Source organism: Saccharomyces kudriavzevii, assembly GCF_947243775.1.
Source record: "Saccharomyces kudriavzevii IFO 1802 strain IFO1802 genome assembly, chromosome: 14".
Taxonomy (NCBI): Eukaryota; Fungi; Ascomycota; class Saccharomycetes; order Saccharomycetales; family Saccharomycetaceae; genus Saccharomyces; species Saccharomyces kudriavzevii.
Window position 1 is genome coordinate 85,278 of NC_079285.1, and position 22,776 is coordinate 108,053.

Genomic DNA, 22,776 nt, shown 5'->3' on the forward strand with positions numbered 1-22,776 from the left:
GAACTGAAATGATATTATGGCCTTTACTGTTACTCAATATGCCAATTAACTGGTTGGATTGTTGGGTAACCTAAAACAGCACACCAGTCCTTCGAATCCGTTAGGGACTTCCTCTGGCGTTCGTCGCTTAGTAGAAGTAAAATTTCTCTTGATAAAGAGACTTACCGGAGAGCTACTATCTCCAGCATGCCATCGCATCGAGGGACATCATTATACTTCCTGGAGTACTTTTTTTTCTTTCCAATCAGTACGCGAATTCTTAAGAAATGAAAAGAAATATAGAAAAGAATGAGATGAATAACTTGTAGTAATTAGAAGAATTCCACGGAGAAGATAGAAGGGCAAGTGCAATTCACAAGACAATGTCAGCAGGTGCAGATAAGAAGAATAAGGAGAATCTTCCATGGGTCGAGAAGTACAGACCCGAAACACTGGACGAAGTTTACGGGCAAAACGAGGTGATCAGCACTGTTCGTAAGTTTGTAGACCAGGGCAAATTGCCGCACCTTCTATTCTACGGGCCTCCAGGAACCGGTAAGACCTCCACCATTGTTGCATTGGCGCGTGAAATATACGGAAGGAACTATTCGAACATGGTTTTGGAACTGAATGCATCCGACGATAGAGGTATCGATGTGGTGAGGAATCAAATCAAAGACTTTGCCTCCACGAGACAGATTTTCTCCAAGGGGTTCAAGTTGATCATACTAGATGAAGCGGACGCCATGACCAACGCCGCACAGAACGCCTTGAGAAGGGTTATCGAGCGGTATACTAAGAACACACGGTTCTGTGTGTTGGCCAATTACGCACATAAACTTACGCCTGCGTTATTGAGTAGGTGCACGAGGTTTAGATTCCAGCCTTTGCCTCAGGAGGCCATTGAGCGTCGGATAGCCAACGTGCTGGTGCGCGAGAAGCTGAAGCTATCGCCAGAAGCGGAGAAGGCCTTGATAGAGCTCTCCAATGGTGACATGAGACGTGTGTTGAACGTTTTGCAGTCTTGCAAGGCTACCTTAGACAACCCTGGCGAGGACGAGATCAGCGACGACGTCATCTACGAATGCTGTGGGGCGCCCAGACCAAGCGACCTGAAAACCGTGCTGAAGTCGATGCTGGAGGACGACTGGGGAACCGCACATTACACACTGAATAAAATACGCAGCGCCAAGGGCCTAGCCTTGATCGACCTGATCGAAGGTATTGTGAAGATACTGGAGGAGTATGATCTGCAAAACGAGGAGACAAGAGTGCAATTACTGACCAGGCTGGCCGACATCGAGTACTCGATATCCAAGGGGGGCAACGACCAAATCCAGGGCAGCGCGGTCATCGGCGCCATCAAAACAAGCTTCGAGAACGAAACGGCTAGAACCAACGTTTGACCGTTACAAATATGTATAGATACAGTATGTATAGAACAACTGCATTGTGCAACATATTATAACACAACACGCAAAGCGAAAAACAAAAGACAAAAAATGAAATCTCTTCACAATTCAATTTCCATCCTGGAAACCGTAGATCAATTGGCGTCTGGCTATCGACTGGGAATGCGAATCGCCAAATTTCTGCTGTAAAGAGCATTCTTTTACCTGATTCGTACTCTAGTCTCTTGGATATCAAAAGTGGCAGATCTCAGGTCTACCGTTCTGTACTTACCAGATCGGGAAACACTTCCCAAAAGGGCAACTCCTGCACGAACAAGAATTTCGTGTTAAAAATCGTGCCGGCGCGAAATTTTTCGCGGAGGCATGCGACGCAAAAGAGACTCGAAATGTCGGGAACCAAATAAGGCGACATGGTTGTGAGTAGATTTTGGCGTTACTACGCAGAACTAAAGGAATGGTAATTGGTTTGAGTAGTAGGAGGAAACATATATAAGGTCGATGGGCCCCGATGGTAATGGAGTGAATACTCTCTTCTTGCTTTCTTGCATTCTTGGGTTGGTCCCGAGTACACCAGCAATCGTCCATTGTCAATAACAACAAATAATACTAATAATTATAATAAAATGTGTGAATACAGCAAGGCTCTACATATTCTGCTCAAGTCGCCGGTCACGGACGACATAATAAAATTCTTAACCGACATGACGTTGAAGGTTGTACCCTCGAGCAACTACCCCACACCTCCCGGCTCTCCAGGTGAGAAGCATGTGGCTAGGCTGCCATCGTTGATGACTTTCATCACTAGGCTCGTCAGATACACCAACGTCTACACACCCACTTTGCTCACTGCCGCGTGCTATTTGAACAAGCTGAAGCGCATTCTCCCCAAGGATGCCACCGGCCTGCCCTCTACCATCCACCGTATCTTCTTGGCCTGTCTGATACTGAGCGCCAAGTTCCACAACGATTCGTCTCCCTTGAATAAGCACTGGGCCAGGTACACCGATGGTCTCTTCACGCTAGAGGACATCAATCTCATGGAACGACAATTGCTGCAGCTGCTGAACTGGGACCTCTCGGTGGACACAGAGGATTTGATCCTAGATCTGCAGCCTTTGTTGGAACCTATAAAGCAAGACTTGGTGAGGTCCAGCGATCAGAGAAAGAGAATCAACATGATGATGTCCATGAACAAGAGGGCTTGTGCTGGCACGAGCCCCGCCAGATCAAATAATATCTTCAAGCTCTACGAAAAGCAAAGAAACGTGTCGATAGCGTCGGACCTAAGTTCTGCTACCCTCGTCGATAGCTGTAATGACCTACGAAAATTAAAAGACGTGACCAACATAGCGAACAACGTGGCCGCTGGCAGCAATTACATGAAGACTGTCGAGAAATGGAACGACAACGTCAACAGGCAAAGCTGGGATTTGGAACAGGTCATGAGTCAACACGGGTTTTAACGCAGCAGCAAGAGAGCCCTTGGAGGCTCACGGTGGGATAAAAATTTTGATAGAGCAAAATTTACGGATACATATTATATTACTACTTTAAATAATCAAGGATACCTAATACAAACAATTGAAATCGATTTCAAAAAAATATCTTAGAGATGTTTCTAACTGTCGTAAGTTGAGCCCTAACTGATTGCGCCATAGTAAATTCCATTCGGGTTATGTTTGCCGTTAGGGGAAGAAAAAAAGAAGAATTCCTTCCACCGAAAAACTATAAAAGGCGGGCATTATTTCAACAAAGAAACCTCAGATGTATGTACTATCCTTTCTCACATCTAGAATGAATACAGAGCAACAACCAACTTTCTTAGTATGGATCGGCTGTTATCTTTGATAAGTTTATCAAAGGCGTTAACATTTTGTTTTCGTTATAATACCTCCATGCAAAGTGAAAGTGAAATTTAGATACAAAGTAATGAAAAATGGAAAATGACGAGAAAAAAGCTGTGCACCAGTCTGAACACGGACGCCAGTACTCGGCGTCTAATGAAGCATTAAGTATACCCAAATTTCTGATCCATTTTTCCTTATTCTGTATTTTTTTTTCTTTCACATTTGCAAGAGTATTACGAACAAACTGTTGATGTTCAACGAGGCCATTATCTTTAGTACGTAGTTTTTTATATACTGTTGAAGACTTCTAAGCGGTGCTTGTTAAGCAGCGAGACGTAGGTTCATCGTCGAGGACTTTAGTCTGTTGCTGCAGTGCATCAAGCAATTGGTGTGGGCTAGGTGTATTTTTTCTCCCTATTAACCGATATAAGGAAAGTAAACCAATGAATACAACCGTTAATAATTAATGGTTGATAACGGCGTTATGGACCTCATGTCGCATTCACTACTTCCGATTTGTGTTTATGGTTCAGGGTCCCACACTGGCATACAAGGTTTAGTTTATCACATTATAAATAGTTTTCTCGTCCAAGTAAACACTCTTGTAAAACCTGAAAAAACGGAGCAAAACAATAAAAATAATCAAATCCTGAAATTTTGTTCTTTAGACTGGATGCTCTGCATAAAGCGTTACAAGAGTTTGTCCAGGTAATAAGCTAGAAACAGCTCCTATGGGATGCCATTCTCCCGTAACCTTAGCGCCTCTACTATTACGCAACGATCAAGTAGTCGTACAGAGCCACCTCACTGGCAAGGCAAAAAACAAGAAGCGAGGTACTCCATTACGTTCACTTGTACATACTACACTAGTTATGATACCTTGTTCAGTCACAACTGCTTATGCGTCACTCTATGTGGCATCTTGCACATAGATACTACCAACCAATAGTGAAAAGCCATCCACCCAGACACCTCAACCTACTGAGAATTTTGCTGCGAAAAGGAAGAGGCAAATTCCAAATTAAAGTAACTTACGCATGGTAGACATTACAAAGGGACTGCAAAGGGCATAAGACATATACGTTGGAAAGCGTCTGCCCTTGAGAAGTCCCAGATTTTGACATATTTCTGCGCGCGTGTGCATCTGCTTACTGTGACGATATTACTCTGTGTGTTTGAAGCAACAACGACTACAACTGGACATCCTTTGACTAAGTTAATATGTTTTCCGCTCAAAAGCCAATATATGGCAATGGGACAGGCATGAACATGGGCGGTGGCGGACCCGCCGTAAGCAACCCAGGATCCATGCCCATGCCTGGAGTCCCTTCATCAATGGGTCCAGGCATGAATCAACAAATCCCCGGTAGTGGCCCCATGCTGATGAACAATACACCCAGTAATAATAATAATAGTAATAATAATAATAACAATAATCATAATAACAACAACAACAACAACAACAACAACAACAACAACAACAACAACAACAACAACAACAACAGTAGCAATTACAACAACGACAACAACGGTGGTAACGACGGGAACGCTGCTCGAAACAACCCGAACATGGTCAATAATAGAGGCGCGGTGCATGCTCTTGATGATCCTAACGTATACCATTGGATTTGTCAACTGACCTACGGTCCGCAAAAGGAACAAGCGTTGCTTGAACTAGGTCGCAAAAGAGAACAGTTTGACGATCTGGCCGTGGTTCTTTGGTCTTCATTTGGCGTGATGACCTCATTGCTGAACGAAATTATTTCTGTTTACCCAATGCTGCAACCCCAAATGCTATCCAACAATCTATCAAACCGTGTTTGCAACGCGCTGGTCCTTTTACAATGTGTCGCGTCCCATCCAGAGACTAAACATCTTTTTCTACAGGCTCATATTCCACTCTTTCTTTTCCCATTTCTAAATACCACCTCGAGACAAAGAACTTTCGAGTATTTGAGATTGACCTCATTAGGAGTGATAGGTGCATTGGTCAAGAATGACTCACAAGACGTAATAACATTTTTGTTAAGGACCGACATCGTGCCGTTATGCCTAAGAATCATGGAATCTTCGTCCGAGCTTTCCAAAACAGTGGCGATCTTCATCTTACAAAAAATTCTACTAGATGACGTTGGGTTGCAATACATTTGCGCTACCTTGGAGAGATTTTATGCGGTCACTAATGTGTTAAAGGACATGGTCGAGCACTTGACCGTAAGCACACCGCCAGGAAGGCTTCTGAAACACATCATTAGATGCTATCTAAGGTTGAGTGACGACTTGGAAGCACGCAGATTGTTAAAAGTCGTGTTGCCCGCCAAGTTGAGAGACAATACCTTTACAGAAGTGCTTAGAGACGACGTTGGATCCAAGAGATGTCTGGCGCAATTGCTCTTGACGCTAAACGAAGAAACCTCATGATGCATTCCCATAGATATATTTCTGTTTTTCCACTTTCCACTTTCCCGTATTGTTTTCACTTCGTTATCTCTTCTAATTTTGTATAGTTATATTTATACGCATAAAATGTATCAATTTCATTCATCTTTAGGTACTATTGGTACCATAGAGGCAAAATGCTCCTCTATTACTGTCACCACGCCCATCACCCGGGGGAGCCCCCCTATGTCACGCATAACGACGCCACGAATCACGATTCCATTTTTTCGAAATCTAAAGGTTTCGTCAAGATCAATGAAATATACATAGGCGTTTCTTGGCTACGAGTTGCGTTGTTGAGAAAGCAATTCTTCACGATTACGCGCAAGAGAGAGACTGTGTGTACCCGTTACCATCCTATCTTCTGAATCACTCTGCTAAACGCGTTTTTCCTTGTTCTTTTGCTGCATCTAAGTGAGCTCACAAACAACACAGAAACACGTATAAAACAAGAAAAACAAGACGAATAGGCAAGACAAAGGTGTAAAACTAAGTTATAGAGCGAATCGTCATGTCCGCACATACTTACAAAAAGTTTGAAAACTCTACTTCGGGCGATTTGCCGGATAAAATGACAATCTACCAGGATTGCATGAACACGTTTAACGAATCGCCTGTCAATTCCAAGAAATGTCGTTTGTTAATTTCTCGTTTATTGAGGCTATTAGCTCAAGGTGAAACTTTTCCACAAAATGAAGCTACTGCGTTATTCTTCTCCATCTCGAAACTTTTCCAACATCAAAACGACTCTTTAAGACAAGCTGTTTATTTGGCAATCAAGGAATTGAGTGGTATTTCAGAAGATGTGTTGATGGCAACTTCTTCAATCATGAAGGATGTTCAAAACGGTTCTGATTTGATCAAGCCCAATGCTATCAGGTCACTGACCTATGTCTTGGATGAATCTACAGCTTTTTCAGCTGAAAGATTATTGAAAAGCGCCGTGGTAAGTAAGCACCCTTCAATCTCTTCAGCAGCATTATGTACTTCTTACCACCTGCTGCCAATTTCTGAAGTCACTGTCAAAAGATTCACCAATGAAACTCAAGAAGCTGTCCTGGATTTGAAACAGTTTCCAAATCAACACGCTGGCAGTGAATATTACCCAAACTCTACTTATATCTCTCAATACCATGCTCTTGGGTTGCTCTATCAATTGAAGAAAACTGATAAAATGGCATTATTGAAGTTAGTTAGACATTTCTCCGAGAACAACTCCATGAAAAATCAGTTGGCCAAGGTAGAGTTGGTCAAGATTGTCAATGATTTGATGCATAGAGACCCTCAATTATTCAATCAATTCAGACCGCTTTTGTCCGATTGGCTATCCAATAAGTTCGAATCTGTTCAATTGGAAACAGCAAAGTTAATCACCTCTTTTGCTACTCGCAATTCCCGCCTAGTGCCTCCAGAATTATATGCGGCTGCAATTAGCACCTTGCAATCCTTATTGACTGTCCCTCGCGTTTCTTCCAGGTTTGCTGCATTAAGAATTTTGAACAGAATCTCTATGGTTTCACCCGAAAAGATTGTTGTCTGTAACCCCGAGTTAGAATCTTTGATCAATGATTCTAATAGAAATATTTCAACTTATGCAATTACGACCTTATTAAAGACAGGTACCTCAAAAAATATTTCGTCTCTAATTTCCACTATCACTAATTTCATCCATGACGTCAGTGATGACTTTAAGATCATTATTATTGACGCCGTTCGTACCTTATCGTTGAATTTCCCACAGGAATGGAAAGCAATTTTGAATTTTTTAATCGACGTCTTGAAAAACAGTGAAGGTGGATTCAAGTTTAAAAACAGTATCGTTGAAGCATTAATTGATATTGTTTCATTCGTCCCCCAATCTAAAGAAGTTGCCTTAGAGAACTTGTGTGATTTCATTGAAGATTGTGAATTCAATGAAATACTGGTAAGAATATTACACCTATTGGGTAAAGAAGGTCCATCAGCTCCAAATCCATCATTATATGTTAGACATATTTATAACAGAGTAGTATTGGAGAATTCTATTATCAGATCCGCTGCTGTGGTAGCTTTATCCAAATTCGCTCTAACAAAGAACGATCCTACCTTATATGAATCAATCATAAGTTTATTGAAGAGGATTGCTAATGATAAAGATGATGAAGTCAGAGACAGAGCTACGATTGCGCTAAAATTCATTGATTCTGCCAGAAATAAGCAGGACGTTATAGCACAAAATCTAATTGAATCCAAATATTATTATGATGTTCCATCATTAGAGTCCAAATTGAACGCTTATATTTCGTCCAACGCTGACTCATTTGCAACTGCATTTGACGTTAATCAAGTACGTAAGTTTACTGAAGATGAAATGAAGGCGATAAATTTGAAGAGAAAGCAAGAACAGATTTTCAATCAAAAATCAGATACAACTTTGGATGTCACACCAGAAGCGGACAGTGTTGTTCAAGAAAAAAGAGCAGATGCCAACTCCTTTGCTGGTCCAAACTTGGATGACCACCAAGAAGATTTGTTAGCTACCAAGTACGCTGACGAATTGTTATCTATTGAACAAATCAAGCCATTTGGCCAATTAGTGAATAGTTCCAGGGCTATCTCGTTGACTGAGCCGGAAGCCGAATTCGTTGTACGTGGTATCAAACACCTCTTTAAAAATAATGTTGTCCTACAATTCAACATCACAAATACTTTGACAGATATTGCCTTAGACAACGTTGCTGTTGTTTGCACCCCAGAAATTTCCGATGAAGTTGAATTACAGGAATTATTTACTCTGCAAGTGGACAGATTGTTACCAGCGGAAGAGGCAGCTTGTTACGTTGCATTTAAAAAGTCCGATGAAATTGTAATGGAAGGTTTCTTAAACAACCTAACGTTCACTACAAAAGAAATCAATCCCGATACTAATGAACCGTTCGAAGGTGATGAAGGCTTCCAAGATGAGTATGAAATCGACTCTATTTTCTTGAATGCAGGTGATTATGTTAAGAGTTCTTTCACAGGTAACTTCTCTGCTACATTTGATGAATTGCCAGCTGAAGAGATTGCTGTCTTCAATATTCAAGAAGATCTATCCATACAAGAGGTTGTAGATAAGCTTATTCTAAACAGTAGTTGCTTGCCAGTGGAAAGTACTCAATTTGCTCCAAGTGATTCAAACTCTCATACCTTGAAATTATTTGGTAAGAGCGCTTTAACTGGTTCTAAAGTAGCACTACAAATTAAGATGGTCAAAAGTTCGAAAGGTCTTGCTTTGAAAGTTCAAGGTAAAGGTGAAGACAGCTTATTATGCTCTGATCTGGTGAACAGCTTAATGCAGTAGTTGTCGAACTTTCATTTCAAGTATTCCCTCCCTTCATTCTTCTGTCATTATCGGTAGTGTTTCCTCAAGAATTGTATCAGCTTTACGAAGCATACTCAAATGAAGGGCTCAAGAGCAAGAACAATAACAAATTAAAAAACAACGGATAGAATAGGACGGATCATCACCCACACGAAGAATAATTTATATAGTCTTTGTATAAACAGAATTTTTAAAAAAATACGATAGTAATTTTTACAAGATTAAACGAGGCAACAACGCAGGAAAAAAAAACCATGCTTATTATGCTGAAAAAGGGAAACAACAAGCAAGGTTGGTAAGATAAAATTTGGAGGGATACTAGTGCTCAGGAGGTCGCGTTGTAAATTTTACATATTCTACCAGGAAGACCGCTGCTCTTCGATGAACATGGATGCTGAAGAATTAGAATTGAAAGGGCAACTGAAAAATTTGAAACAGCAAGAATTGCTTAGAAGAAAGCAGTCAAAAGAGAATAACACTCGAAAAAGAGAAGTAGAATATAAAAATAGTTCGAAAAGTTCTTCAGTGTATATTTCGGGCCTTCCCACGGACAGGATAACGAAGGATGAACTTACGAAGCAGTTTTCCAAGTATGGAAAGATAAGAATTAATCGAGATGAGGAACCACTTTGTAAGTTATACGTGAATGATGAAGGTGTTCCCAAAGGAGATGCTTTGATTATCTATTCTAAAGAAGAAAGTGTTACATTAGCAGTCGATATGATGGACGAATCAATTTTTTTAGGGAACAAGATCAGAGTAGAAAAAGCCCAGTTTGAAGACAGAGGCAGTGAGAATATGGACAAGAAAGAAAGTAGTTTAAAGGAGCTGGATGAATGCGAACCGCCAACAAAAAAGCCAAAACAAACAAATTTCTCAAGGGCGGAGGATGTTATAGATTATAATGACGATGAAAGCCTGGCGAAAGCTGATCGAACTGTGGTGTTTGCCAATGTATTCAATATATACAAAGAATACACGCCTGATGACATCACTGATATCCAAGATGATCTTTTAGGTGGTTGTGAAGAGATAGGTCAGGTAGACGGTCTTTCGGTATCTCCGAGTAAAGGAGAAGCGACTGTTCTTTTCAAAAAAAGTAAAGATGCACTAAGGTGTTGCAAAATCATGACTGGACGTTATTTTGATGGCCAAAAACTGCTTGTATTCATAATAGGTGACGAGAATGCTCCAGAAACAAATGACGAGAATGAGGAGAGCGATGTCGAGGATGATCTCATATAGATTCAGAGTGAATAGTTTTTTATATTTATACTCTCTCTAGGGTAAGTAGTCGAGTATAGTGTAATGAATAGAAGAGTAAAAACTGTTAAACCATCACGATATAGCATGTGTAGTACGAAAGCGTTGCTCTTCTAAGACATTAACGCATTTGAAAGAAAAAAATGAGCGGTACGAGAATCGAACCCGTGTCCCCACCTTGGAAGGGTGGGATGATAACCACTACACTAACCGCCCGTGTTGCTTGAGATGTTTGTCTTACATTAACGTTGATAGCCAAATTAAGAACTACTAATCTTAAACCTTTGAAATGGTACTGACGCTGCGAGTAAATTGGGCCGTCAATGGTAGCAGAGGTAATAGGCACATTGGCGGTTCAGAAACACCTATTAGCATGCATCGACACGGTCACCAGAGTCGGAAATCATATGTCGAGACATGGTCGACAATAGTCGCCGTGACGTTGCCGTGACTGAAAGCAACCATGAGTCCGAGCCGTGTCCGCCATGTATAGTCAGAGAAGAACAGCCCTCTGTATCACGTAAATTCATGACCGTACGCGGAAGTGATAATTACACTCCGCCGCGCACAGCAGTTGGTGCGCCATTAACTGCCCTCCGGAGCTTGCAGTGAAATTTATCGAACACTGAAACAACAACTGTTTCAATCAGGCCTAGGATAGAATAGGCCATAATGTGCTGATAATTTTTGCATAATGTTCATTAGTTGTGTTTAGAATTGAGTGGCCCGGAACTTATTTCCGTGAACGCGGTGCTGCCAATTGACTCTCAGTGTATTTACTTCATCAAAAATAGTAAAGCAGCTTCTGATTCTACATTGTTGCTCCTCCATATCTTATGAGCCTTGCCCAGTTGTGGTTCTATGACTGTTAAACCAAACTACAAATCAACCAACTGTCTATAGCTGTGGATCTTAGCTTGTTTAAAATATAGCCAGTAGTTGCTACCGTTACAGTGGTTAGCATTTCAGGATGAAATGGTCACTAATATCTCAAAAAATTTCAGTCAATTTTCACCACAACAGAAAACGCAGTGTAAGTTTGAGTACTGACCAGTACACTTTTGCGAATTACAAAACCAACACAAATCTTCCTCTTTTCATTTAGTTATGTCTCCTGCATTTGAAATGCCATCACCATCGTATCTTTTACTTTTCTGCGTTTATCTTCTTGGGCGAAAGTAAATTTTAAGCGAATGGTCACTTACTTCAGTGTCTTTTGTACCAGGACCGCATAAAACGAAAAGAGCCCTCTCAAAGAGTGCTGACTGTGGCACAAATCATGTATATGTAACGGCGGAGTAGACCACTACGGCCTCAATCATCTTCTTTGTCTTACTAAGATCGTCAATGGTCAATCGCATCATCTTTTTGCTCGGCCGAAACTCGAGGTTACAGAAAGTGAACGCAATAGATACTTCTGAAGCTATTGAGAATTCATAGAAAACTGTAAAAAAGGGCGTCGAGCGTTGAGGAATAGTATCAGTACCGCAGTTGTTCGTCAAAGTGATAAACAAGAAAGATTCCTGGACATGATGTTGACAGACACAGCGGTCAAGAATGTTCTTTTCCGAGGTCTATTTAAATCGCCAGTGTTGGGTTTTCAACACTGTCGCTATGTCTCTATCTTGGGACAATTGAAGCCATCAGGTGGTTCTACAAAGTCTTTCAAAAGACTTGGCCGTGGTCCGTCTAGTGGTTTGGGTAAGACATCTGGGCGTGGTCAAAAGGGTCAAAAGGCACGTGGTAAAGTGAAATCGTGGTTTGAAGGTGGTCAAACCCCGATTTATAAGCTATTCCCTAAAATTGGGTTCACGAATCCGAATACCAGACCTTTAAAGGAACTAAACTTGGAACGTATCCAATGGTTTCATGATAAGAATAGGCTGGACCTACAACCGGGTGAGGTTTTAGATATGAATAAGATGAAAAAACTTGGCTTGGTCACTGGTCCTATAAAAAATGGTGTTAAAATTCTGGCTAGTGGGAAGTTCCTCTACAATCTACCGATCACTATTGAGGCTTCGAGGGCATCCGCAAAGGCTATTGATGCCATTGAAAAAGCTGGAGGTAAGTTTACGGCACGTTATTACACACCACTGAGTTTAAGAGCACATCTCAATCCCCAGTGGTTTTTAGAGAAAAGAGGAAGATTACCCCTGCAGCCAAGACCTATTAAAAGAAGGGACATTGATTTTTATAGTAAAGAGGAAAAACGAGGCTATTTGGTAATGGAAAAGGACAAACTTTTGCAAGATATCAAGAATGCTCAAAAGAATGGTTCAAGACATTTCCTGAAACAGAACTTAAGAAAGAGCGCATTAGAACTGGAACTAGAAAAGCTGTCTCCAGAGCATGCTTCCGTGCCCGTCATATCTAGTTCTAAGGTCATGAATATCAAGGCTTTGAACCACTAGAAAAAAACTATTTATCCTTTTTATATAGGTAATATTCTCACTTGTACATACCCAAAAATATTTTGTTTTTTTTGAAGATTCTCTTGACTTCTATATGATTTTTTCCCAGTAAATTGCTCATCAGATAACGATTGGGGCCAAGAAAACTGGGGAAATTTTTAATCTTATCATATCTTCTTCAGTAATGATTGTATAAGCATTCGATATCGGAAAGAAGGCGCTTTTTAAAAAGCACATGAAACAAAATATAGAAACAGCATATCTCCCCCAGTGAATATTGTAACAAGGGGAGGATCTCATGTAGTTAGGAATGCCGGTTTCAAAGGCATGTGATCGCAAACGTTTTTGTAAAAATTAACATACTACTCAGAAAAAAAACGACCCCAGTGAGGGTTGAACTCACGATCTTGCGATTAACAGTCGCACGCCTTAACCAACTTGGCCATGGAGTCCCAAAATCTGTCTTTTTTTCCTCAGACCGTTAACCATGTTCTGCAAATTCTGCAAATTATTACTCTCTTTACCCGGTTATCGTATCTTTAGTAGTATGTACTGGCCAGTAAAATTTTGTGACATTTGTTGGGATTCCATTTTTGATAAGGTTAATAATATTATGTATATAGAAGATACTAGAAGTTCTCCTCATGGATTTAGGAATTGTTGGAGCAAGTAGGTTCATCATTATTCATATAACTAGTCCTTGTTTCAGGATGAAGAATGTTGAAATGTCGTTTTATTGATGGGTGCACTTGGAGTCAAAGATCCATTAATTGAACATCAACTTGGAATTTATATATAAATGATATGAGTCGTTACATTGAACTTATAGTAAATTCCCTAGGTTATTGTTATGTGTTGAACATACTTAATATGTCCAATCGGCGTGTGTTTTATATACCTCTCTTATATAAGTATAAGAAAGATTTCTGCTTTTATTCTTAATTAATACTACTAATTATCAACATGGCGACCCCAGTGAGGGATGAGACAAGAAATGTTACTGACGACAACATTTCTACGCAGGTTCAATCTAAAGTCAAAACGATTGATACTGTCCACAGTACTCAATTATCAATAAAAGAACTTTCTATTGAAGATGACCAAATGGAAGAAGATTTGAAGGAATTGACAAAGTTTAAACGTATTCTGAATGTTTTAAGACAAGAGGAAGAAAAGCTTTCAAAAACGGATGACGTTAGAACTGTAGTCAAACAAATGTTAGAAAACAGTGAAACAATTGAGAAGGTCAAAGAAAAAATCCAAAAGTTAATAAACAGGATAAAGGCAAAGGAACTTGAGAAGATTACTAATATCTTACATACTCAAATCGATGCTACTGGAACCTATTTCTTGTTCGATACGCTCACCTTAAAAAACAGGAAGTTTTATCCGAAGGATTCGATTTTTTATCATAAATTGAGTAACATTGGAAACGTTCCTATCTTCTTAAACAACTTTCAGCAATACATTAAAAAATATGAATTTGATGATGTTTTTGATAAGGATATTCAAAACATTGATCCTCGTGAAAATGAAATCTTATGTAAGATTATCAAAGAAGGACTTACTGACAGCTTAGATGTCATGAACACATTCACATCCGACATTTTTAGAATCATTCATAATCTAAAAATTAAATATCAGAACATTTACGACTTAGAAAAAAGATCACAGGCTTGGAAGAAGGTCTTGGTTGACACAACATGTAGAGATTCTGAACTATTAATGAATGAACTTCAAAAATTGGTTTTAATGGAAAAATGGGTATTTTCAGAATGCTGTCAGAACTGTCCAAACCTTGCAAAATATTTGAAGGAAGCGATTCTGGGAACCTTACATGAATCCCTGAGAAATCCAGTTAAACAACGTTTGTACAATCATGAAATTGATCAGAACATGAGATACGAAGAATTATTGGTTAACACTGTTATTGAGGCAGTAAGGGATTTGGGACCTATCAGTTCTGATCATATAGAAAAAGACTGCAGATATTGTAAGTCTGTCTTCCACAGTTCAGTAAACTGCAAATTGAAGCCAAACAGAGAGCTTAGGCCTACCACGTTCAGCTACTCAAAAGGTAATTATTCGCAAGGTTCAACCCAAAAAGAATACACTAAAACTGGCACAAACCCAGTCAAAACCTTTGAAAAAACAAAAGAGGAAGAACAAAAAGGGTTCAAACAAAAACCTAGTCATTATTGATACTGGTTCAGGTGTCAATATTACGAATAATAAAAATTTGTTACACGATTATGAAGACAACAAAGAAAAAGTGAAATTCTTTGGTATTGGAAAAGACAACTCAGTTCCCGTTAAAGGATCAGGATACATCAAAATAAAATGTAATACAAATGATGATTACTTATTAGCTCATTATGTTCCTGAAGAAGAAACTACGATTATCAGTGGTTATGAGTTAGCTAAAGAAACCGATCTGGTTTTAAGCAAAAACTATTCTACCTTGGAAAACAAGGACATGAACATTAAAACTCATGTAAAAGATGGAATTATTCACGTAAAAATGGATGACTTAATTGATCATCCTGCACATGATTTTAAAATCAATGCAATACAACCAACTTCTTCTAAAAGAATTAGAATGAAGCCCAAAATTATAAGCTTAAAAGATGCTCATAAACGAATGGGACATACGGGAGTTCAACGAATTGAAAACTCCATTAAACACAGTCATTACGAAGAAAGTATTGATTTAATTAAAGAACCGAATGAATTTTGGTGTGAAACTTGTAAAGTTTCAAAAGCCACGAGAAGGAACCATTATGCTGGATCTATGAACGAACACAGTATCGATCATGAACCGGGTTCATCGTGGTGCATGGATATCTTTGGTCCAGTATCAAACTCGAACTCGGATACGAAAAGATACATGCTTATTATGGTTGATAACAATACAAGATATTGCATCACCTCCACACATTTTAACAAAAATGCTGAAACTATCTTAGCACAGATCAAGAAGAATATTCAGTATGTGGAAACACAATTTGACAGAAAAGTCAGAGAAATCAATTCAGACCAAGGAACTGAATTTACAAACGATCAGATAGCAAAATATTTTGTTTCAAAAGGAATTCATCATATTTTTTCCGCTACACAAGATCATGCTGCCAACGGAAGAGCAGAAAGATACATCAGAACCATTGTTACTGATGCAACAACCTTGTTAAAACATAGTAACTTACGTATTAAATTTTGGGAATACGCAGTAACGTCTGCTACCAATGTACGCAATTGTTTAGAAAACAAGACCACAGGTCAACTACCCTTAAAGGCGATCTCTAGTCAACCTGTTAAAGTGAGATTCATGTCCTTCTTACCCTTCGGAGAACAAGGAATAATTTGGAATCATAAACACAACAAACTAGAACCATCAGGACTTAGTGCTATAATATTATGCAAAGATCCTAATAGTCATGGATACAAATTTTTTGTACCATCTATTAAAAAAATTGTCACTTCAGATAATTACACAATTCCAGACTATGCAGTGGATCCAATATTAAGGAACACACAGAACATATACCTAGATGATCAAAGTAGATCAGATACCTTCAATGAAGCAGAAAGCTCAGATGCTGTTTCAAGGTTATATGATGCATTGGAAAATTACGAAGATGATCATAAACGAGTTACACTACTTACAGACTTGTTTACCACAGAAGAATTAGCTCAGATCGAAGTTAATGCTAAATATCCATCTCCTAGTGATAATCTAGAAGGAAATTTAGACTACGTCTTCGCTAACATAGAAGAATCAGAAGAAGATGAATACGATCATGTGACAAACATGGATATAGATTCAGATCTTCAATTAAAAGAAAAGATCACTACTGAAAGCGATCGAAACAAAATAAATAAATCAAGTACTACTGATGAAGATATCCTCGATGAAAATGTTTATAGAATTCCCACGGCAATACAAGAAAATCTTGTTGGAAGCCAGAATACTATAAACATCAATAATGATGGTAATATTGCTAGCAGAATGCAAAGGAAGATCAGTGGTAATGAAATAAACTACAAAGAATTATCAGATGATGAGAGCGATTATAGTTCCCATCATCCTACAACTGACTCAGTTACAGTTACAAGAAAAAATAATAAAACAGATAGTGTAATCATAGAATCACAACAGGAACGATCTGTTGAACCGTCTGTTGAATCAGTTCATGACACAGTGCCTCTTGAAAAAGGGAGCATTGAAAGAAACGTTCAATTTCGAAGTCCAGAAAATGAAGTTGATTTGAAAACAAACGATATGAACTTACCTATAAAAACGGTAGAACGCGTCAATAATTATCATACTGATGATTATTCAACAAACAATGAAGACAATAATGATGGTGAAAATCATCACCCGACCCCGCTTGAGAATAGTGTGGACAACAATAATAAGGCAGGGACATTAAACGACTCTAATGAAAATAATTCATCAAAGGAACAGAATGAAAAGCTGGTAAAATCGGAACAAAGTAGTGAAACTCAAGAGTCAAATACTACGTTAGAAACCTCAATTACCACAACTGAAACAGATGACGCATCAAGAGCAATTGCTGATAAAACTGCATTCTTGAGTAAAACATTTGGTTCCTTGAATAGAAAAAGAAAGAGACACGTTGAAAACAATAATCCTGCTGGTCACAAATTTGAAAGAGACAAAAAACGTCTAAAGAAAAATAGAGTTAAATTAGTTCCAGATAATACTGAAACAAGCTCAACACCGAAAATTAGAGCCATCTATTATAATGAAGCTATTACAAAAAATACAGATCTCAAAGAAAAACATGAATACAAACAAGCATATCATAAAGAATTGCATAATCTCATAGATATGGAGGTTTTTGATATGAAAATCAAGTATAACAGGACAGAAATTCCTGATAAATTAATAATTCCCACAAATACAATTTTTACAAAGAAAAGAAATGGTATTTATAAGGCAAGGATTGTGTGTAGAGGTGATATTCAGACACCTGACACTTACAACGTAATAGCTACGGAATCCTTAAATCACAATCATATTAAAATCTTTCTAATGATTGCGAACAACAGAAATATGTTTATGAAAACTTTGGACATCAATCATGCGTTCTTATATGCTAAATTGGAAGAAGAAATATACATTCCGCATCCACATGACAGGAGATGTGTAGTTAAACTCAATAAAGCATTGTATGGTCTTAAGCAGAGTCCTAAAGAATGGAATGACCATCTAAGACAATACTTGAATAGTATTGGATTAAAAGATAACACTTATACTCCAGGATTATATCAATCCGAGGATAAGAATCTAATGATTGCAGTTTATGTTGATGACTGTGTTATTGCAGCAGATGATGAACAAAGATTGGATGAATTCATAAATGAACTAGAAAGTAATTTCGAACTGAAAATTACAGGCACCCTAATAGATGATGTACTTGACACAGACATATTAGGAATGGATTTAGTATACAACAAAAAACTTGGTACTATTGACTTAACATTAAAGTCATTCATAGAAAGAATGACTGAAAAATACAAAAAGGAATTGGAAAAGGTTAGAAAAAGTTCAATTCCACATACATCGACTTACAAAATAGACCCTAAGAAGGATGAACTCCAGATGTCTGATAAAGAATTCAGACAGGGCGTTTTGAAGCTACAACAATTACTAGGTGAACTAAACTACGTTAGATACAAATGCAGATATGACATTGAATTTGCTGTTAAAAAGGTAGCTAGACTGGTAAACTATCCTCATGAACAGGTTTTTTACATGATCTACAAAATAATTCAATATCTCGCACGGCATAAAAACATTGGAATACATTATGATCGGGATCTTGATAAAGACAAGAAAATTATCAGTATTACAGATGCTTCAGTGGGATCAGAATATGATGCACAATCAAGAATTGGAGTTATAATATGGTACGGAAGGAATATTTACAATGTTTATTCCAATAAAAGCACAAACAGATGTGTATCCTCCACTGAAGCAGAACTTCATGCAATCTATGAAGGTTATGCAGACTCAGAGACACTGAAGGCAACCTTAACAGAACTAGGAGAAGGAGATAATAGAAACATTGTCATGATCACTGACTCGAAACCCTCTATTCAAAGTTTAAACCGTAGTTATCAACAACCTAAAGAAAAATTCACTTGGATAAAAACGGAAATAATAAAAGAGAAAATCAAGGAGAAGGTTATAAAACTGTTAAAAATCACTGGCAAAGAAAACATTGCAGATTTACTTACAAAACCAGTATCAATCTCTGATTTTGAAAGATTCATAAAAGTATTAAAAAATCAGATAACATCACAGGATATTTTGGCCTCAACAGACTATTGATAATTAATTAATAAGGTCTCAACACACAGCGGATATCTGTTGAAGTACAATAATATATCTTTAAGGGAGCATGTTGGAGCAAGTAGGTTCATCATTATTCATATAACTAGTCCTTGTTTCAGGATGAAGAATGTTGAAATGTCGTTTTATTGATGGGTGCACTTGGAGTCAAAGATCCATTAATTGAACATCAACTTGGAATTTATATATAAATGATATGAGTCGTTACATTGAACTTATAGTAAATTCCCTAGGTTATTGTTATGTGTTGAACATACTTAATATGTCCAATCGGCGTGTGTTTTATATACCTCTCTTATATAAGTATAAGAAAGATTTCTGCTTTTATTCTTAATTAATACTACTAATTATCAACAGGAATCGACGAAAGGGAATCGACAATTTTACATAATCTTATTCTTATTTCTTCCTTCATTTTATACGTCGTTATTCATTGATCCTATTGCATTATCAATCCTTGCACTTCAGCTTCCAGTAAATTTGATGACTGTTCTGAATCTTATTTAACTGGTCTGATAATTTTTGTCATCTTCTTAACACCGTATATGATAATCTTCTAGTTACGTGATTAAATGTTTCAATCAGCTGTACTAGTAATTGATGGATAGTTGGCTATTGTTCCAACAGTATGAAGGAATGCTAAGCGAGCTGCCTGGAGAGTGGCTGTTGGAACAATAATTGCTGATATTCAGTAGTATTAATTAAGAATAAAGGCAGAACTCTTTCTTGTAGTATATAAGAGAGGTATATAAAACAGACGTCGATTGAACATGTTAAGCATGTTCAATATGATAATAAACTAGAGAATTTACTATAAGTTCAATGTAACGACTCATATCACTTATATATGTATATATAAACTCCAAGTTGATGCTCAATTAATGGATCTTTGATTTCAGTTAACCCCACTCTCCGAACAGCTCGTTTAGTATTCCTTCATACTACTAAAGATACGACATCTGTGTAACATATACGAAGTACACTGTAGAATACAATCTGAAAACTTCAGATGGTAATGATGACTAGTTATGTGAGTAATGATAAAGCTACTTGTTCCAACACTTTCACATTATACTAATCATGTTCGGGTAAGTGAAAGCAAACATTCTTATGCTGATACCGATTATATTGGAGTACGTGAATTCTAATAACAGAATTTACCGCAATAAGAAGAGAAAGATCCATTAATTGACCAAAACTCAGTATATAAGAAGATGAGTTATAACCAAAAACTTACCATCAATGTTCCGAATTATCTCTGAACCATTGGGTTTCACATAACCAATCGGCGTATGTTTTATATACCTCTCTTATATAAATTAAGAAAGAACGACTTATCTTAAAATATTGCAACTTACTAAACCACTAATTATCAACATGACGATCCCAATGACGGATGAAACAAGATATGTTATTGATGACAACATGCCTGCGCAGGTTCAATCTAAAGTCAAAACGATCGATACTGTCCTCAGTACTCAATCATCACTAAAAGAACTTTCTATTGAAGATGATCAAATGCAAGAAGATTTGAAGAATTTAACAAAGTTTAAACGTGTTCTAAATCTTTTAAAACAAGAGGAAGAAAAGTTTTCAAAAACGAATGGCGTTAGAACTTTAGCCAAACAAGTGTTAGAAATCAGAGAAACAATTGAGAAGGTCGAAGAAAAAATCCAAAAGTTAATAAACAGGATAAAGACAAAGAAGGCTGAGAAAATTACTGGCATCTTACATGCTCAAGTCGATGGTACTGGAACTCATAACTTGTTCGATAAGCTGAGTAACATTGGAAACGTTCCTATCTTTTCAAACAACTTTCAGCAATACATTAAAAAATATGAATTCGATGATGTTTTTGATAAGGATAATCGAAACACTGATCCTCGTGAAAATGAAATCTTATGTGAGATTATCAAAGAAGGACGTACTGAAAGCTTAGATGTTGCAAAATACTCGAAAGAAGCAATTGTGGGAACCTTACATGAATCCTCGATAAATCCAGTTAAACAACGTTTATACGATCATAAAATTGATCAGAACATGAGATACGAGAAATTCTTGATTAGCACTGTTATTGAGACAGTGAGGAATGCTACTAAAGAGTTTAAAAAATTAAGTATTGATACTTCTATTGAGAACAAACAGAGGAACCAAGCTCTAATTGATTTGGAAACATATGAAATATTTTTAAACAAGTTAACCACTAAGAAGAATAAAATTACAAATGAGGCTAAACAGGATGATGATATTTCAAATCTCGATCAGTTAATGGAACTCGATGAAAAAATTGAAAAAACTAGTAATATAATTCTTAGGTTACAAAAAAGTTTAGAATCAATTGATTCCTATAAAGATGTTAAGAGGTTACATGAAAGAAATGATTCCACCGGTAAATATTACTTATTCGATACACTTACCTCAAAAAATAGGAAATTTTACCCTAAGGATTGGGTATTTAAGCATAAGATGACTAAAATTGGAAATATTCCTGTCTTTTTGAACAACTTTCAGCAATTCATTGAAAAGTATCAATTCGATAATATTTTTGATCCACAAATTCAAAACATCGATCCTCGTGAAAATGAAATCTTATGTGAGGTTATCAAAGAAGGTTTCAATGAAAGTCCTGCCATAATGAACATCAATACAGGTGACATCTTTAGAATCATTCGTGATTTAAAGAAGAAATACGCAAGCCTTTTCGGTAGAGATATAAGACAAAAGGCTTGGGAAAAGGTGTTGGTGGATACAACTTGTAAGGATACTGATTTGTTAATGAATGAACTTCAAAAGTTAGTATTAATGGAAAAATGGACCCTGTCACAATGTTGTCAAAATTGTCCAAATCTTACACACATTTTAAAAGAGGCAATTCTTGGAACCTTACATGAATCTTTGAGAAATCCGGTTAAACAACGTTTACACATTTACTCAATTGATGAAAATGAGAGAATTGAAGAAATTCTAATCAATATCGTAATTGAAACAGTAATGGACTTGAGTTCAACTGACTCTAATTATTCGGAAAGAAATTGTAAGTACTGTAAATCGGAATTACACAGCTCGGTAAACTGTAGAAAGAAATTAAACAAAAACTTAGGCCTACCACGTCCAGCTACTCAAAAGGTAAATATTCGCAAGGTTCAACCCAAAAAAAATACACTAAAACTGGCACAAAACTAGTCAGAACCTTTGAAAAAACAAAAGAAAAAGAACAAAAAGAGTTCAAACAAAAACCTAGTCATTGTGTATACTGGTTCAGGCGTCAATATCACGAATAATAAAAATTTATTGCACGATTATAAAGACAACGAAGAAAAGGTGAAATTCTTTGGTATCTGTTGGAGTACAATAATATATCTTTAAGGGGGCATGTTGGAATAAGTTTCCACGAATATACACTTATTCGTATAAATTGGAGTAAGTGATTGTTGGAACAATAATCAACTATCCATCAATTACTAGTACAGCTGATTAATACATTCAATCACGTAGCTAGAAGATTATCATATACGGTGTTAAGAAGATGACAAAAATTATTAGACCAGTGAAATAAGATTCAGGACAGTCATCAAATTTAGTGGAAGCTGAAGTGCAAGGATTGATAATGCAATAGGATCAATGAATAAAGACGTATAAAATGAAGAAAGAAATAAGAATAAGATTATGTAAAAGTATTGATTCCCTTTCGTGGATTCCA

General features: G+C 37.4%; 8 protein-coding genes and 2 non-coding genes across 10 annotated transcripts; 8 read left to right on the plus strand and 2 right to left on the minus strand.

Moving 5' to 3' along the window:
* Nucleotides 1–362: 362 nt before the first annotated feature.
* Nucleotides 363–1,385, plus strand: RFC3 (replication factor C subunit 3; the record flags this gene model as incomplete). Its single annotated transcript, XM_056230628.1, has 1 exon — nucleotides 363–1,385. One exon carries the CDS (start codon nucleotides 363–365, stop codon nucleotides 1,383–1,385), a length of 1,023 nt encoding a protein of 340 aa, XP_056084527.1.
* A 629-nt stretch (nucleotides 1,386–2,014) lies between these two features.
* PCL1 (Pcl1p) lies at nucleotides 2,015–2,854 on the plus strand (the record flags this gene model as incomplete). The annotated part of the gene is made up of 1 exon (XM_056230629.1): nucleotides 2,015–2,854. The coding sequence occupies one exon, from the start codon at nucleotides 2,015–2,017 to the stop codon at nucleotides 2,852–2,854; it is 840 nt and encodes a 279-aa protein (XP_056084528.1).
* A 1,605-nt stretch (nucleotides 2,855–4,459) lies between these two features.
* Nucleotides 4,460–5,659, plus strand: CAF40 (CCR4-NOT core subunit CAF40; the record flags this gene model as incomplete). Its single annotated transcript, XM_056230630.1, has 1 exon — nucleotides 4,460–5,659. The coding sequence occupies one exon, from the start codon at nucleotides 4,460–4,462 to the stop codon at nucleotides 5,657–5,659; it is 1,200 nt and encodes a 399-aa protein (XP_056084529.1).
* A 529-nt stretch (nucleotides 5,660–6,188) lies between these two features.
* Nucleotides 6,189–8,999, plus strand: SEC21 (coatomer subunit gamma; the record flags this gene model as incomplete). Its single annotated transcript, XM_056230631.1, has 1 exon — nucleotides 6,189–8,999. The coding sequence occupies one exon, from the start codon at nucleotides 6,189–6,191 to the stop codon at nucleotides 8,997–8,999; it is 2,811 nt and encodes a 936-aa protein (XP_056084530.1).
* Nucleotides 9,000–9,407: 408 nt separating this feature from the next.
* CUS2 (U2 snRNP complex subunit CUS2) lies at nucleotides 9,408–10,265 on the plus strand (the record flags this gene model as incomplete). The annotated part of the gene is made up of 1 exon (XM_056230632.1): nucleotides 9,408–10,265. The coding sequence occupies one exon, from the start codon at nucleotides 9,408–9,410 to the stop codon at nucleotides 10,263–10,265; it is 858 nt and encodes a 285-aa protein (XP_056084531.1).
* Nucleotides 10,266–10,427: 162 nt separating this feature from the next.
* On the minus strand, nucleotides 10,428–10,499 carry Skdi_14.trna1G. The gene has a single exon. It is a non-coding gene; the product is annotated as a tRNA-Gly (tRNA).
* A 1,313-nt stretch (nucleotides 10,500–11,812) lies between these two features.
* On the plus strand, nucleotides 11,813–12,697 carry MRPL10 (mitochondrial 54S ribosomal protein uL15m; the record flags this gene model as incomplete). The annotated part of the gene is made up of 1 exon (XM_056230633.1): nucleotides 11,813–12,697. The coding sequence occupies one exon, from the start codon at nucleotides 11,813–11,815 to the stop codon at nucleotides 12,695–12,697; it is 885 nt and encodes a 294-aa protein (XP_056084532.1).
* A 378-nt stretch (nucleotides 12,698–13,075) lies between these two features.
* Nucleotides 13,076–13,149, minus strand: Skdi_14.trna2N. Its single transcript has one exon. It is a non-coding gene; the product is annotated as a tRNA-Asn (tRNA).
* Nucleotides 13,150–15,173: 2,024 nt separating this feature from the next.
* SKDI14G0490 (uncharacterized protein) lies at nucleotides 15,174–19,055 on the plus strand (the record flags this gene model as incomplete). The annotated part of the gene is made up of 1 exon (XM_056230634.1): nucleotides 15,174–19,055. The coding sequence occupies one exon, from the start codon at nucleotides 15,174–15,176 to the stop codon at nucleotides 19,053–19,055; it is 3,882 nt and encodes a 1,293-aa protein (XP_056084533.1).
* Nucleotides 19,056–20,453: 1,398 nt separating this feature from the next.
* SKDI14G0500 (uncharacterized protein) lies at nucleotides 20,454–22,259 on the plus strand (the record flags this gene model as incomplete). Its single annotated transcript, XM_056230635.1, has 1 exon — nucleotides 20,454–22,259. One exon carries the CDS (start codon nucleotides 20,454–20,456, stop codon nucleotides 22,257–22,259), a length of 1,806 nt encoding a protein of 601 aa, XP_056084534.1.
* Nucleotides 22,260–22,776: the final 517 nt, after the last annotated feature.